General features: G+C 36.5%; 3 protein-coding genes across 4 annotated transcripts; 1 reads left to right on the top strand and 2 right to left on the bottom strand.

The window, feature by feature from the left end:
* Window positions 1-519: 519 nt before the first annotated feature.
* On the bottom strand, window positions 520-4,775 carry LOC116011176 (mRNA-decapping enzyme subunit 2). The gene is made up of 8 exons (XM_031250703.1): window positions 4,488-4,775; window positions 3,797-3,948; window positions 3,388-3,515; window positions 2,557-2,652; window positions 2,138-2,290; window positions 1,649-1,752; window positions 1,505-1,572; window positions 520-1,048 (listed from the first exon to the last, which is right to left on the bottom strand). The coding sequence occupies exons 1-8, from the start codon at window positions 4,565-4,567 to the stop codon at window positions 867-869; spliced, it is 963 nt and encodes a 320-aa protein (XP_031106563.1). The 5' UTR covers window positions 4,568-4,775; the 3' UTR covers window positions 520-866.
* A 1,020-nt stretch (window positions 4,776-5,795) lies between these two features.
* LOC116009656 lies at window positions 5,796-7,445 on the top strand. The gene is made up of 3 exons (XM_031248768.1): window positions 5,796-6,118; window positions 6,506-6,914; window positions 6,996-7,445. The coding sequence occupies exons 1-3, from the start codon at window positions 5,899-5,901 to the stop codon at window positions 7,279-7,281; spliced, it is 915 nt and encodes a 304-aa protein (XP_031104628.1). The 5' UTR covers window positions 5,796-5,898; the 3' UTR covers window positions 7,282-7,445.
* A 14-nt stretch (window positions 7,446-7,459) lies between these two features.
* On the bottom strand, window positions 7,460-13,676 carry LOC116009644 (phosphoglucomutase-like). Of its 2 annotated transcripts, XM_031248766.1 has the most exons (18): window positions 13,558-13,676; window positions 12,850-13,059; window positions 12,553-12,619; window positions 12,092-12,275; window positions 11,805-11,857; window positions 11,338-11,426; window positions 10,890-11,126; window positions 10,682-10,746; window positions 10,390-10,450; window positions 9,901-10,018; window positions 9,748-9,829; window positions 9,584-9,656; window positions 9,441-9,502; window positions 8,763-8,858; window positions 8,449-8,603; window positions 8,271-8,367; window positions 8,092-8,169; window positions 7,460-7,982 (listed from the first exon to the last, which is right to left on the bottom strand). In XM_031248766.1, the coding sequence occupies exons 1-18, from the start codon at window positions 13,562-13,564 to the stop codon at window positions 7,875-7,877; spliced, it is 1,842 nt and encodes a 613-aa protein (XP_031104626.1). In that variant the 5' UTR covers window positions 13,565-13,676; the 3' UTR covers window positions 7,460-7,874. The 2 variants fall into 2 exon arrangements, with proteins under 2 accessions (XP_031104626.1, XP_031104627.1); XM_031248767.1 differs by lacking the exon at window positions 12,850-13,059 and having other exon boundaries at window positions 13,558-13,630.
* Between the last annotated feature and the right edge of the window lie 2,682 nt (window positions 13,677-16,358).

Here is a 16,358-nt window from a genome sequence, read left to right as displayed (position 1 = left end):
GCAATAAGTTCAGTGGCCTATTTGACACTTTTTCCTAAAATTTCATGTTAAGTATCATTATTCTTCATCCACCAACCCATCTCTCATCCTTTTTAGTGGAAAAATATTCTCATTTTAATACCCCTCTGTCCCATTTTATGTGTTGGATGATGCTTAACGTCATAATCTGTCTCATTTTATGCGTCGGGTGATGATTGACATCATAATATTAAGTTTAAAATTAGTATGTGTCTCATTTTATGCGTCGGGTGATGATTGACATCATAATATTAAGTTTAAAATTAATATGTCAAGACCCTGTGGTTGAGTAACACCAAACTGCACTCCCATATACCATATGGGAGGAGGTTGTGAGTTTAAATTTCAGTGAAGACGGTATTGACTCTTTATGCTTCAGTAAGTTAAGAAAGTAATTATAAACAGATACTACATTGTGCATTGTAACACCGTCACTGATACTCAAATGCCCCAAATTGCATACTCCTAAAATTTACTAACTTTTACTCGGGAGAAAAAGCAGATCCAAAAAGAGGGTTGATATGACCATTAAAAACAGATCAAAAAGTGTCTACAAATACAAATGTCTATTCATTGCAAGGCCACTGTACAAAATGTACATGCATAGCAACCTGAATCTGGAACACATGGAATGCATCCATCATGGCTGAGAAAGTGAGAGAGGTTCTATATAGCCCACGAACGAACCAACCCTAGATGTGTCGTGTCAATGGCAGATACACCTAGCTAAAAGAAACCAAATTACATGCAAGTCAAACTTTACAAAGGTGCACGGACTTTAACTCCTTCGCTTCCAATGCACAATCCCTTTACAGAGAGGAGGACCGGCAGCTAACGTTGCAGAGTCTTTATGGACAGAAGGCAGCATCGATTGCTTTATGTATTGGAGCAGTATCAAATCGGAAGTTTCTGAAGCTTCTACCGGGACCAATTTCTACAGGTTGCACATCAGTTGTCGATTTGCTTGGCTGACTCTCTGTTACCACTGTGCTTCCACCAGAGCTGCTCTTTGCCCTCCACATGCTAATTCCTATACAAGAAAAGTATAGTTCCTTGCTAAATTATGGAGTAAAAAGATGATAGGCAGTGGCATTAATTAGTAAAATATAAAATAAAAATACAGCACTTGAAGATTTCATGGATATTACACTAATAGAGCATGCCTCTTCTAGTATTGTTCTTTTGTATATTTATCTATTTTATAAACAGGGTGGTGGATAAATTTAAATGAAACTATGACTACAGCATTACAACAATGTTTATGTTATAGTAGTAGACAATATCATAGATACTACAGCACCTCTAGTCCCCTCATCACATTCCAAAATCAGAATACAATATGTTTTTCTAGGTCATGAACTACTTCACAGGTACAAAGTCTTATTGTTCTTGCTCCTCGTTGTTTTTAGTAACTAACCCATTTTACCAACTGAAAAAGGACATGAAATAAAAGAAGAAGGGGAGGAGGGGGGTGGAGAGAGAGAACCTTTCGTGGGTCTATCGGATCTGGGTGCTACTGGAGGCTGATGTGCTGAAATCCATGCTTTTAAAGACCTGCACAAAGCTTTTATTATCTCCTATAAATTAAAGGAAAACTGATGTGTAGTTAACAAAGACCACATCCACTCACGTTAGAAATGGAGCAACCATGTAAAGTTTGAGGCCAGTGTAACTGCGAGAGATGACATCACCATTTGCTGGCTGGAGTTCATCAAGTCGCTGCCATGCTATTTCCTGCATACAAAAGCACATTCAACATTTAGCAGCTGTACTTATCGTACATCAGCTCCTTCTGGATGTGTGTGCAAAATCCAAATGCCAGTCACCAACTTCTGTTTTCTCCCCTTCCTACCAACATATGACCTTAAGAAAAATTCAATAACCGAAAAAAGCTACATGGATCTGTCTCCAACAACTACAATGAGATCTTTAACTATAGCATATCTATGGTATTCCTGAACTCATCGTCACAGTAGTCCAAATCACAAAAGGAAGAAGATTTTTTGCCAGCAGAACTTTTCATTTTGACTTTCTAGCCACTGATCTAAGAACAAAAATGCTCCTCTTTTTTCAACAATCTCTTAGGGGCAAGTTGGATAGAGATACTTCAATAACTTACACTAATCTCCTTTTTGGTTTGTGGTGCAAAGGCTGTATCATCTTTCACTCCAGCAATTATGTAAAGCCGCACTCTTTGCTGTCCAAATACCATCTCTATATGCTCTTCTTTGTTAAGAAGTTTTGAGACATCAAACCCTGTTTCCTCCAAAACCTGCATCCATCCATCATAGAATATAAATAATGATATTTTGTTAGGTAGTATATGGCTTAAAAGGAAAAGTCAGAAATAGTCTACTGATAAAAATTTTTTAATGAGAAAAGCACAGCAGAGAGATGGAGCTTTGCATCACTTTTGTATATAAAGCGACACAAAGTGGCAAAATTAAATTTTATTCAGAGGCTATGGAGTTTGACCAGATGCATATACACAGAGTTGTGAATTAACTTAACACGAATCTAGGAAACAGGATTAGGAACCTCTCTAATGGCACACGTATGGTCTTCTTCATCCTTATTCTTTTTTCCACGAGGGAAACTCCAGCTTGATCCTTTCCATCCCTTCACTAGCAAGCACTGCATTTACAAAAATCGTGAGCAAATACAAAGCATAAAGAAGGCTAGGAACAATAAACGGGAGTTCTACAGAGGACAGCTAAGAGCATTGTAAGCATTTATCTCTCTAAAATAAAATTAAAAAAAAAATTTATATATATAGGAGAGAAGAAGAAGTCAGCTGCATATGTAAGGTGGCTTTTGTCCATTAGAAGATAATATACAAGACTACAAGAGGCTGTCACTGTCAGTATCTCATATGGTCTTATTTCAGGTGAATGTTCAGCAAACAAAATAAAATTTATACACAATGCCAGGTGAGCACCTATAGCTCATTTTACTGCAGTTGACCTGGGTTTGTCTCCTCACAGCAACTACATAACTTCCAAGATAATTCATACAGCACATATTATGCTTACACACAGTATACTCCAATGTGTGTGAGAATACATATTATAATGCATGAATACACTGCTTTTATTCAAGAAGAATAAGTATCCAAGAAGAGACAACAGCACTAACAAGAAACAATAATTACATGAAATTTGTTCTCCAAAGAATTGATTACCCACGTTCATTTCTGTGTTTGATAGTATAATTTAAGCCTTCACAAATAAAAACTCTTCACCAAAAAGAAAAAAAGAAAACAGAAAAAGACACCCAAGATACAGATACTACACTTACTAAACAAGCATATATTTATTCACTTTTTTAATTACAGCATTCACAAGGAAATTCCCAGAGCTCAACTCTTACCCGTTCATAAGTCTCATCCAGAATTATGGCTCCTGTGACTGGAACTCGAACCTTATATGAGGTGAAGTCCTTGAAAATGTCATCTATATGGGCAACGTATGGTTTTAAAACATCACAGCTGTTAAATACTGAAGTGGTTTAAGGAAAGCACATATAGGGTTAATGGGGAATGAAGTGCATTTCTCATTAAAAAGTAAAGTTAAATTTCCATTCATTGGAGAAGAGAAAACAGAAAGAAGAGGCCACTCAGGTTCATGAGTAATACTCCCTATCATGCAAATGGGATCAAGGACATCACATGCATCATACAGTAAGAACCCCATGTCCCTATCCTTGCCAACAACATCAACAATCTACTCTCTCCACTAGGAAATAAAAGCTCCAACTGCACAGACATTCTGAAGGATACACAAAGAAGTGAATTCCTTAAGAGTGAAAGATTTCAATGATGGATTGTTCTCAACAGAATTGTCTTCGTAAAACCAATGTGCGTACTCCACAAGAAACAAAATCCTCTCAAAAGATTGTTGATCTTCCTTTGGCACATTCAGAACAAACCGACTGCATCGAGGAAGATAAATACACAGAGGTTATAAATTTCAGTATATCACTCTGAATCAAGAGAAGAAAAGAGGGACATGTTTAACTTGTGGATAAAAGCAGGACTCTAGCATAACTGTAGATGCATTAATTATTGCACCAAGGTTAGCCCTAACTTAAGTATCAAAGTGATTAGCACTGCTCTACCTCAGCTTAACAAATGATTGTGTAAAGTAACCTTATAATTGTAACTTGTAAGTGCCAAATGCTGCTAATAAACCAATAAGAAAGCAAGTAATTTTACAAGGCTACACTCTGAATCACAATTTAAACCAGCGACACAATTGAAAGAAATTCAAATAAAAAAAAAAGGCTCCATTTCCTCTATTTTTAACAATTATGGACGCAAGATTCTAGCTTTTCCTACCCTTAACTAAAATACCATTAGTAAATCACTGTGCATACGGAACAGACAACAAATAAACAAACCGCTAATTTATATGCTTCGTATGCGCCCCGCACAGAAACACACATGCGCGGAAATACGAAAGTGAAGCTACCTGCAGAGATCATCGAGCAATTCTTGAGGGGGGAGACCGTTCTTTGAAGGAGCGCTGGAGGATCGATTAAGCCCGGACATTTGTTGAAACCTACTACACCAAGAACTAAAACCCTAACTACGATCTCTTCAGATTTATGAGTGTGAATCTATTGCAGCACTAGGATTGAAGTCAACATACAGGGTTGAAGAAGGAAGAGCTCTTCGTTGAGAGTGAACTTTTAACAGATCAGAGAGAGCTCTTCCTCGTTATTCATTGATTTATACTCTTCAGGGAATTACACACACTTCTTCACTCATCAAAAACTCAGTTGCTATGAAATATAAAGATGCATGAGGGCATTTCTGGAATTTTCCTGTGTGTTTTTTTTTTTTTTTGTGTAATTAAAAAAAAGGAAAAAAAAAACATCCTAATAATATTAAATAAGTGTCTAATAGAAGTACTTTGTCATCTGATGATATAACTATTATCATTCCTAACAAAAAGTTACATGTCAATCATGTTCGACAGATACTATAGATATATTAGATTGTAGGTAATACGAGCGGAGTATTAATTAAGTGTCTAATAGAAGTACTTTGTCGTCTCATGACATAACTATTATCATTCCAAACGAAAAGTTACATGTTAATAATGTTCATCAGATACTATAGATAGGTTAGATTGTATTTAAAAAAAAAATAAAAATTACGGAATAATAATAATAATGTTTACTACTCAATGATGAAGAGTGCAAATTATACAAACTTCACTCTTGTGTGATAACCCGCGAATTGTATTAGAAAGATCCTTTAAATTGAGCTTGACCGAGATATACGAGAATTATATTCCATCCACTCAGTCAATACTTTCAAAACCGTCTCTAATAACCTTTATACTCTTCATTAATGATTATAAATAATGATTTGTCAAGCCTTCATGACTTGCTCAATTGGTAGACCAATCGGTATAAGTTTTGCTTTCAACCACAAGCTAACTGATTATTGTGGAGAAATGTTTATTGTGTACTAAAGTGTACAGGCGCATCAAGTAGTAATTTACTTATTGTTATCTATTCAATAGGTTATAAGTTGTCTTCATCTTATTTGTTCTTTAAGAATTGTCCAAAATAATCAATACTGCCTTCATCCAAAATTTGGGATCATAGCTATTTTCATTTGGTTGAAGTCATTTTTCTGCTTTCTAAACAGACATAAATGGATTACGTTGATGAAAGGAATGTGAGCAGTCAGTTGGCTTTTCTTCATTCTTTGTCGTATTACTCTGCCTTAGCAACTATAGATATTCTCTGCTTCCTTACACTCTTCTCAGTTTGCTTGTCCCTTCATCTGTCTTTCTGTTGCAGTCTAAATCTCTCCAGAAACATTGGAGAGAGAGGAGAGAAAGAGTGTGTGTGTGTGTGAAGAAGCTGATGAGGACAGTACCATGTGGAGTTGCAGAGGCCATTGTTGCTTCTTCTTCTTCTTCTTATTCTTCTGTGAATGTTCTCAGCCTGAGTCTCTCTACCATGAATCTGAATTCCAAGAGCCTCAAATACCACCTCCCCCCTTCCAATTCCAGGGTGGCTTCTTCATTTTCTGCAAATATCCATTTCCCTTATCCTAACTCTCCCTTTCCTCTCCCAAAACCAGGTAAGTTAATTCATCTGTTTGCTATCTTTGTATGTATTTTTGTGGTTCATGTTGGATGCCCAGATGCATATTATTGGCCTGTACACTGTGAATTATGGTTTATGCATATCAACCAGAGTTTTCTGATGGATTTCTGAATAAAAATGCTATTTTTATTAGAATTTAATCGTAGTTAATTTTATGACTAGAGCCGTCAAAACCGGCTTAATCCTTCCTGCCTTGCAAAAAGGACAGGGCGGACTATGAGTTTTATGGTCTGCCAAATTGGCGGGCTCACCAAGCCCATCATTAGCCCACCAATTTGGCAGGCCATAAAACATTAAAACTCATTTCTGCCCCAGTGCGCGGGTTAAACTTGTTTTGACGGCTCTAATTTTTTGTATACAGGTGTTTGTAGGGCCAGTCAAGTAGCTGAACTATTTCCAAGCATATCACCTGAAATTGTGGTTAGGGAGGCAAGGTTGGAGGACTGCTGGGGAGTAGCAGAGACTCATTGCAGTTCCTTCTTCCCTAATTACTCCTTCCCTATAAATGTCCTGCTGAGAATGAACAAGCTGATAGGATTGGTGTTTGGATTCTCTGTGCCAAATGGCTGCAAGAAGACTTGTTTAGTTGCAGTCACTGGAAGCTCAGAAGAAGAAGAAGAAGAAGATGCATTGTTATTAGGGCGTCGGGAGATCAAAACCGCGGGTTTTAATGGAAGGTTGAATCTGAGTAAAGGCTATGTGACTGGGATACTGACTCTTGATACTTTGGCTGATTTTCTTCCCAGGAAAGGACCATTGCAGCAGAGAAGGTGAGTTCAGCTGCAGATGTGAGTTCCTTTTCTCTGTCAGGTACACATGAAATAATGTGTGTTCATGTTAGCGGTTGACAGGTCGGGGATTGCTTACATATCAAATGTTGCTGTTCGAGAGAATTTACGTGGGAAAGGAATAGCGAAAAAACTCGTAGCTAAAGCTGAGAATCAAGCACGAACCTGGGGATGTCGGGCCATTGCATTGCACTGTGACAGTGGCAACCCTGGAGCCACAAAGCTGTACATTGGAAGGGGTTTCAGAATCATCAAAGTGCCAGAAGGAGCTAACTGGCCTGAACCCCGAGCTTCTCGGGGCGTCCAGTTCAGTTTCATGATGAAGCTTCTGGACACAACGTCCAGATAGATAACGCTAGAAAAATCAGTTCTGTGATTAACACTCAATGTAAAAACCAGAGAAAGAAACTCGTATACACACAGACACACGTATGTATAAAGCCAGGGAAGATCAGTCGATGTGCAGAACTGTAATTATTAGTCCTCTACAACATGCTCATCTGTTTCATTCCAGATTCAAACCGATATAATGAAATGCTAAAAACCACCTAAACGGAAATTATGGTACGGTTCAACAGAAAGCTCTCTGCTGTCGAGCAATGCACACCTTTTTTTTTTTTTTTTGAAAACAGCAATGCACACCCTTGACATGGTTCTCACCTTTACAAATACCTCAATGTTCAAGTAACGAGGAATGAAAAATGAAATTTTCAATAGTTTGGAAAACAAACCAAAATTGTAGTACTGTCTAGCCACCTCTTTCATTCTATAATTCAAAATGTTACGCATAGAGAGATGATTGGCTACATTCTCCAGGCTAACACCACTAACAGAACATTTCCAAGACTATCCTCTTAATTTCAAACCTCAAAGGTCCACAGCCTAGAAGAGAAGAAGCCAGCCAGATTTATGGGAAAGATGAATGCAGCCTGCCAGAGCTTCTCAAACCTGGATGAATTTAGTAACTGCAGAGGTATCAAGGGCTGTGAATTCCTTCACGGCATTAAAGACAGCAAGCCCAAGTTTCACTGCTTCTTCATTGCTTGGTGCCTAGGTGGTTCAAGGGTTGCGAATTAGTTTTGAAACTTGCATCAAAAGAATCCTCCGTAATTGCATAACATCGAGACGGCACAAAATTTTAAGAAAAGAGCAAATATACCTCGATATTAAGAGGCAAGACAGGGTCGTGAAGTGACAGCCTCAAAAGGAACCATCCACCATAGCCAGAAGCTCTAACCTGTTAATATTGCAAATTCAGAATGTTTTAATACTATTCACCAACACTCTTCACCAAGCATATGACTAGGGTTGATTCAAAGTAAGAAACAAATAACTTACCCCTTCATAGTTTACAAGGGCCTTCTGAAGATTCGTGTCTGAGTCAATAGTAGTCTCCAAATGTTTTAGAATTGCCTCTCCATACTCCCGGAAAGATCTGAAAGCATGAAATATTGGTACTAAAGTAGGATAAGAATTAAGAAGTGCGGGCCATAAAAAGTCTAGTCTAGTTCCATACCCTCCTTTGAGATCCGGATGGTACTGATCAATTTTTAGCCTCAGTTCAACAGCCACCACAGGTTCCTCAAGACCCTCTACCAAGTCGGTCAAGACTTTGCTGCCACCGCCTTTTCCAGATGCTTTTGCTAATGCAAGCTTGTTCAGTAGCTTAACCTTCATGTAATTGTGGTTATTTGGGAGTAAGTATTAAGAGAAGAAGTGGAACTTATGTTGAATATATTGATTATAATGTCTTCTCCACTCCCTCGACGAAGCTGAGAAAATGTACATCACACCATGTGTAGCTAAGGCCAGTTCAGATGAGAAGTATACCATGAGGTATGCACCATCATCGAGCCAGTGATTCTCCTTGAGAGCTCCATGTCCGCTCGTTTCAATAGCCAAATGTGATTCCTCACCAACAGAGTTCTGCCACAGTTATAGCCAAACTTCAATCACGGAGAAACTTTTTAAGTTTAACGAAGATGCCAAAGATTTGAATAAACTATGTAACACTGTGATCAATTTAACATAAAGGTAAGAGAGACATTGATAAGTTATTTGCAGATCCATATTCTTCCTTAACTATTCTTACTCCATTCCATTTGTCTACAACACTCCCTCCTGCTGATCTAAAAGCAGCAAACAGCTATATACATATTATTATATATACCTTCTTTTTTGTATTGAGGAATTGGATCGGATAAAGACAATTGAAAAAAAAATGTAATAAACCCAAGCAAGATTCTAAATATCATACCATAAGCACTTTCAGAAATATAACCCTAAACAAACCAAATATGTTGCTTTCTTTCACAAAAAAGAACTTCAATGTCAAGGAAGCAAAACTACATGAAACAGAATTCATGCAGGGGCGAATGAAGATAAGAGGCAAATTTATTCTCCTTAGTGGCCGTAGCATATCAGTAGCATTAGTATTTATTCTTTTCGGTGCTTCATTTCCCTATTTGTAGTAGTAGAAGTGGTATATAGCAAATGACAAGACCGTACCAATCGAATGGCTTCATCAATGACATTCTTGTAGCCTCTTTTGAACCTGTGGTGTTTTCCCCCTGTGATAATTGATTGAGATAAGCATGCTAATGCATTGTTGACGTTTGAAAGAAAATAACCGACACGCCAATTGATCTCACCTAGTTTCTTTTCAATAAACGCTGTCAAGCCATCTGAAGTCACACTATCAGTTACAATTGTTGTCCCTGGATGCTGGTAATAAAACAATAAAGATGGGACCGTGTAATCCAGGATGAAGCAATGACTGAAAGACCATGATTAGGAAACGACACTTATGACTTACCTCCTCGAGAACAATAGCAGACATCAAGGCAATCAAACGATTCCTATTGAACTCACGACCACTTGAATCAACAGCAGCAGATCTGACCACAAACAAGTATCAGAAAATAGGCTAGTCATTACCATTATATGAATAGACCATCTAATTACTTACCTGTCGACATCTGTATCAAAGATGATGCCCAAATCAGCCTTATTATCTAGGACAGCCTGAGTGATAGCTTTCATGGCTGTCTTATCCTCTGGGTTAGGAATGTGATTTGGAAACATACCTGAAAGAAAAAGACCACAATTTGGATAAGCTTATTTTTAGCTTGTTCAGGTGTGTATCTATTACTACAAGCACTTATACTGATTTTTTTTTTACTGTGTTTGGCTATCCTTACAAAAAGCTGTTTTAACCTTATTTTTATACGTTATTTCAAGGAGCTTATCAGAAAAGGCTGAAAAGCAACTTTTCAGGAACCAGTTGAAATGATAAACCCATTAAAGATGCTTTAAGTTTATATCATAAAGATTGAAATGCCTGATAGAGGTTGAAAAACTGCTTAATTTCTTATTTAAGCCATTTTCTAAACTAGGCCTAATAGTTATATCAATATAATCATATGAAGCATCCATCTAAATATTTCAGATTTCTTACCATCTGGTTCTAAGAACTGACTCCCAGAAGTAATAGCACCTAAAGGCTCAAGAACTTTTCCCTGATAAACCCAGTAAAAGAAATATCATATAATCTGCAAAGCATTTAATTCATTTAAGTATTTAACAAAGCACATGTTTCACAACATAGATTAAGATTGACTATGGTAAAAAGAAGCCAAACTAATAAACTTTGCTATTTAAGTAAAAAACTCTTTTCTTTTGCAGTATGAGATTTCAAGGGTATGCAAAGGGAAGAATACTATGAGAATGCAACTTGACATTTATCTTACAGCGAAAAATCCACCAGCTCCATTCCCTGCATCAACAACTATATGGAACCCCTCCAGCGGCTTTTCTGATCAAATTAATAAAGAGGTCATGTCAATGATATTGACAAACAAATGCAATCGTCATTAGAAAGAAAATTTAATAGCAGTAAAGTTCCAAGGATGAGCAAATCTGTTACTCTAAAATTCAGCAGCATCACAAAATAATTACCTATATTACCAGCAGCTTTGCGAACTGCTGCTACAAGATTAGAAGTATAAACCGACATGTAATCAACCTTTTTTACAGAAACAGGTGCTTTTGTTTCTGCATTCTTTAAATCTTCATCTGCAAACTTTTCATATATATTTGCAGCATGTGTCAGGATGTCCTTGATGTCAGATTTTCCAAGCCCTCCAGCATTTGTAAAAAATTTAAACCCATTCCTATTGTATGGAAGATGACTTGCTGTTTTAAAACAAGTAACAATGCTTGTGAGTAAAAGGAACCAGCAAGTATTGGAGTTAACGCAGTGATATTAGGCCATTATCAGCATATAGAAATCTATCTCCTTTCCACTTCCACACTAGGAATTATTAAATGATCCACACTTCTCTCAGAAAATTCAGATTACCATAATTCACTGACTTCTAACAAAGGAATAGATCAATGAACTCACCAGTTATCATGATTGATCCATCAGCAGGACACAAAAAGTCTTCATTTTCTGTAAGAGTGCTATTAAACATGGCTGGGGTTGAAGCTAATCTATAAACCACAACAAAAAAAGTATTGTCAGGGAAGTACATTTCCTTAATTCCAAGAATACTAATGCTTGCTTGGGGTGTCATCCACAACCCATATATTACTCATTAGTAATTCCCAATTTCATTAGATCAGATCCTAGCAAACTCCCAAGAAAGCATGTTTCAACTATTCTAACTTATTATTGTATAACCTAAGCTCCTTGTGGGTTTGACATGAAAAACTTCTAAATTCAAATTCATTTCTTTAATGAGAAAAGTTATGTGACCTCTTAGAACTTTAGACTGATTATATATCTTTCTTCCAAGAGGTTGTTGATCAAATTGTACCTTATCTGCATGTAATAGTTACTGGCACAACATACTAAAATAAACCACTGACCCATATTGGATGACATCAGCGCCTGCACGAGTAAGTCCCCGAGTAACAGCATCCTGAAAGAGAGATTAACCAATTCTTACTAAAAGAAAGACAAGCAGAGAAACAAAACTCCAAGTCATAAATAAGCGTTAGAGCTCATTCTTGTCTTTTAACTTTAAGAGATATCAATCAGGAGAACGGTTGTTTGAAAATAAGGATTTATGTCTTAAATCTGTCCTAGGAATAGGATCTTCTTCAAGTATATAAAGTTTGCACCAAAAAACTTTTATGTGTATAAGGGTGAACACCTGCAACTTCTTTGCAGAAATTCTTGAATCATGACCGATGGATACCCTCAATGATCTAGAGCCATCAAGTTTCTTCTTCTCCAGCAACCATGCAGCAAACGCTGCTGCTATTGCTTCTGTAACTGGCTCTGTGAGGTTAACAGGTTCTCCTTCAACACCAGCAACAGCAACACCACGTATATCGCTGCAAAGTACAATAAACACCAAAGACAAATCACTATTTTTATGAAACTGCTCATGTAAATACATCCATAGAAATGCTGCATTGTAGGTCATTCAGATATACATGTATCACTACTTGTCACCAATCAAGTAAAATTGTAAATTGTTCACCATATTGTGTTACATAAATGGCAGATCTCATGCAATCCGTGAAATACAAGCACGAAACAATAATTGAAACAAAGAGATCAAATAAAGAGAAGAAGAGAAGGACAAATCAGCAAAGCAAAGCTAGATACCTGCCATTCTGAAGCTTAAGAAAATCAGTTTTTTCACCAGATGATACAGCTGTGTTAGATGGTGCAGCTGCATCACAATTTAAATTCATGAATATAATTTGTGGTTGATGAGATATCTTCTAATGGATGCAGAAGCTATATATCAATAACCATCCATTCTATCCTAGGAAGGAATTAAGTTTATATCAACAAGGATAATAAGCACAGAGGTGTTAGTAAACAATCAAATATTCAAAGGACTTGGAAACCTATTATTGAATCTGATATGAACCTGAATAATGAGATTCTAGAACAGACCATTGCAATAAAATTTTCCTCGGTTAGATTTGGACAATGCACATGGTTGCATGGTGGAGTTGCCATTCCATGCCAACTTCCCTACTAAAGGGGAAAGAAGGTCATGCCTAATAAGGTCAACATGGTCCTGTTGGTATTGGGGGCTGAACTTTCTGTTCTGCTGGCAGCACTTTGCTACCAGAGTATGTTGGACAACCTTCCCCGATAGTGCTGCATAAAATTTGAAAATTTCAATATTGTAAGATTTCTGATTGAAAATGACTTGAAGAGTGTCAAAATCCTTGTATTATTTTGACACATAATTTAAAAGAACATGTTTTTTTTTTTAAATCTAACTGCATGTTTTCTCTACTAAACTATCCATTTGCTTCTTATGGCGTGTGCATATCATTTAGCTATTCTTTACCACATTTACCAAAACTCTCCAAAGTATTTGACAACAAATTTAAATGTTATAAACACTCTTTGAAATATCATATCAATAATTGAGCTGAAGCTACAGTAGTATTCATTCCAATTTCACATCACAAAGCCATTGTAATGATATTAACACTTCAAAATCATAATCATAAGCAATAGCATCACCCCAATATCATAAATGCAAGAAAGTTCCTTTTTTTTTTCTTTTTAAATTCCTATTTCTGAAGCTTATGATTGAACAGTAAAGAAAACCCAAGAATTGGTAATTGGTAAAGATTTGAATATGACCTGCCATTTGGAAATGCCCGATCAGAAGCTGCGACGATCGACTGAGTTGTTGGGCCTTTTCTCTTTCGGTTCTTCCGTTTGTTTTTGTCGGGGTGGGTTGGTGGACGGAGGAAATGATAATAAACGACTGCGTTGAGTAGGTGGCGGCATGCAGGAGATTCATTGGAATCTCGCACGTGCTGATTTTCCCGCTGTTTAGCATGTGGGCTCCACGGCCCAGGCCCAGTGGGTTTAAGGATCAATAACCAACCAAATTAGAGTGGTTATATGTAGCCCGTAACCCATTAAAAGCCCAATTGAATATTCTCTACTTCGGCTTTACTTACGGTATCATTCAAAAATACTTACGGCCCAGGGCCCACCCTTACAACGGCAATTTATATCGTCCAATACACAGAGAAATACTAAGAAAGTTTTGATCTTGAAAAAGTCCTCTTTGAAAGGTTAGTTGACTTTTATAGCGTTGGGTAAGGAAGCACATGTCGAAATTCTCGACAACAAAAGTATATGATGCTTATCTATAGCTCATCAGTTAAGTTGATTGTGTCACATGTCTATACTGATTCGACTTGAACTGATGAGGTAACTGAGAAGTTACTTCATACATCATTTGTCCATCGATCTAGGTAAGAATGTAGCACTGACTTTCCGATTTGATAGATCGAAAAGTGCACTCTTGATGTCGAACTAACATAGTTATGAATCACTTAATATAGAGTTTATTACCGAAATGGTCCCTCGACTATTGCGAAATTACCAATTTGGTCCTTGACAATTTTTCGTGCCCAATTTAGTCCCTCGACTTTAAAATTTTTAACCAATTTGATCCTCCGTTTATTTTACCGTTAAACATCCGTTAAATCGGGATCAAATTGTTAATTTTGCTATAGTCAATGGATTAAATTGGTAATTTTTCAATAGTCAAGGGACCAAATTGGTAACTAATTTTTCACTGAAATGGTCCTTTGACTATTGAAAAATTACCAATTTGGTCTCTCGACTATAGCAAAATTATCAATTTGGTCTCGATTTAACGGATGTTTAACGGTAAAATAAACGGAGGACCAAATTGGTTAAAAATTTTAAAGTCGAGGGACTAAATTGGGCACGAAAAATTGTCGAGGACCAAATTGATAATTTTGCAATAGTCGAGGGACCATTTCGGTAATAAGCTCCTTAATATATTATGTATATCCCATCAAATAATACAAAATTTTACAATATGAATCATCACTCTTTTACATTGTAAATGGATATTTCACTAAACAACCTACACTTAACACTATTACTTTGAGTTATTGCATTTAATTTACATATTTTATTGCGACACATTTACATGCTAAATACTCATATATTTTAAGTTGACTAAACCTAACACGCTTTTATATATACTTGCATGTAGATGACAGCTGCAACATGGAAATTAAAGCTTAGGATTCCAAATTGCAAAGCACAACGTTGTTTGATGTAATGTGTGTTGATGAGCTGAAATCAATGTGAAGAACAGTCCACCATTAACGTTCCTTCAACTCCCACGCCATTTTCTGTCCCCATGCATGCAATTTCCAACCCTCACCTTATTTTATTATGTAACAATAATTAATTAAAATTTATAAATAATAATCGTACAATTTAATAATTAATATTCATTAATCACCATCTATATATCTATCGGCTCGAAATTTTCAACAACGGCAACCTGATTTCTAGGGTTGACTGTTTTGTTTCCAAACATTACTCTGCAATTCTTGGATCTTGCGATTCCTCACTCAAAACATATTTCTGTCAATAATTCATCTACTATTCTACATACATACCTATTGTACATACATGTACACATACACACATATACACACACAATTTATTATTCCAAACACTCTTTTTTCATATATATATCTTTTTGCTTTGCTTTATTACCTTATTTTTAAAGATTCATAATCGATATTATATGAATTTTTGAGTCTTGAGAATTCAGCTACTAAAAGAAAGGATACAGTAAACATGTATGACAATTAATTATCAGTTATTTTCGAATTTAATAGTGTGTTTCCTGACCTGCCATACTGGAAAGTGGACCTTACTTGACGAACAAGCAATCCATAAAGCGTCTTCTCAATTGTCACACCTACCTGAACCTCTTTAGCACAACACATGTCGTGACCAACTTGACTAACTTGCAGGCGAGCACCACATGCCCCGACCCTCATCACCAGGAATTCCAACCCTTGACCCGTCACTCTAAAAACCATCTTGCTCCACAAAACAGGAGACTATACTTTGCCTTGTAAATGTCCTATGTATTTCCAACCTTTTAAGATCATTCCAACTTCATGAACTCCAACCAAACTTTGTGTACTAAGGATTACATATATACAACATTATCTTTTATTAATAATTAATCACTTCGACTTAGGCCTGTTTGGTAAATAATCAGCCTATCAGCCAATTTTGGCTTATTTAACCACTATTAGTTGTTTGGTTAATAAACTTTTTGTAACTCCAAAATATTAAAATTCAAAAGGTTATTCAAAGCAGCCTTTTCAATTAGCTTTTTGAGAAAAGAAATTATACCAAACAGCTAATTTATCAACCAACTTTCTACAATCAGCCAATGTTATCAACTAATCATACCTTCTAACCCAAACAACCAACCCAATCAGCCAACAGCCATTTACCAAACAGGGCCTTAACGTAAAATATCAAATAATTAACATTGTAAGCTACTTAAAATCTTGAAAGAGTGTTTTACTACTCTTTAGATCTCACTCGACGTTAATTTTAATATCGATCTAGTTCTAGTT

This window comes from Ipomoea triloba, chromosome 2 (genome assembly GCF_003576645.1).
Source record: "Ipomoea triloba cultivar NCNSP0323 chromosome 2, ASM357664v1".
NCBI classification, from domain to species: Eukaryota; Viridiplantae; Streptophyta; class Magnoliopsida; order Solanales; family Convolvulaceae; genus Ipomoea; species Ipomoea triloba.
This window is presented reverse-complemented; position numbering and strand designations above follow the sequence as displayed.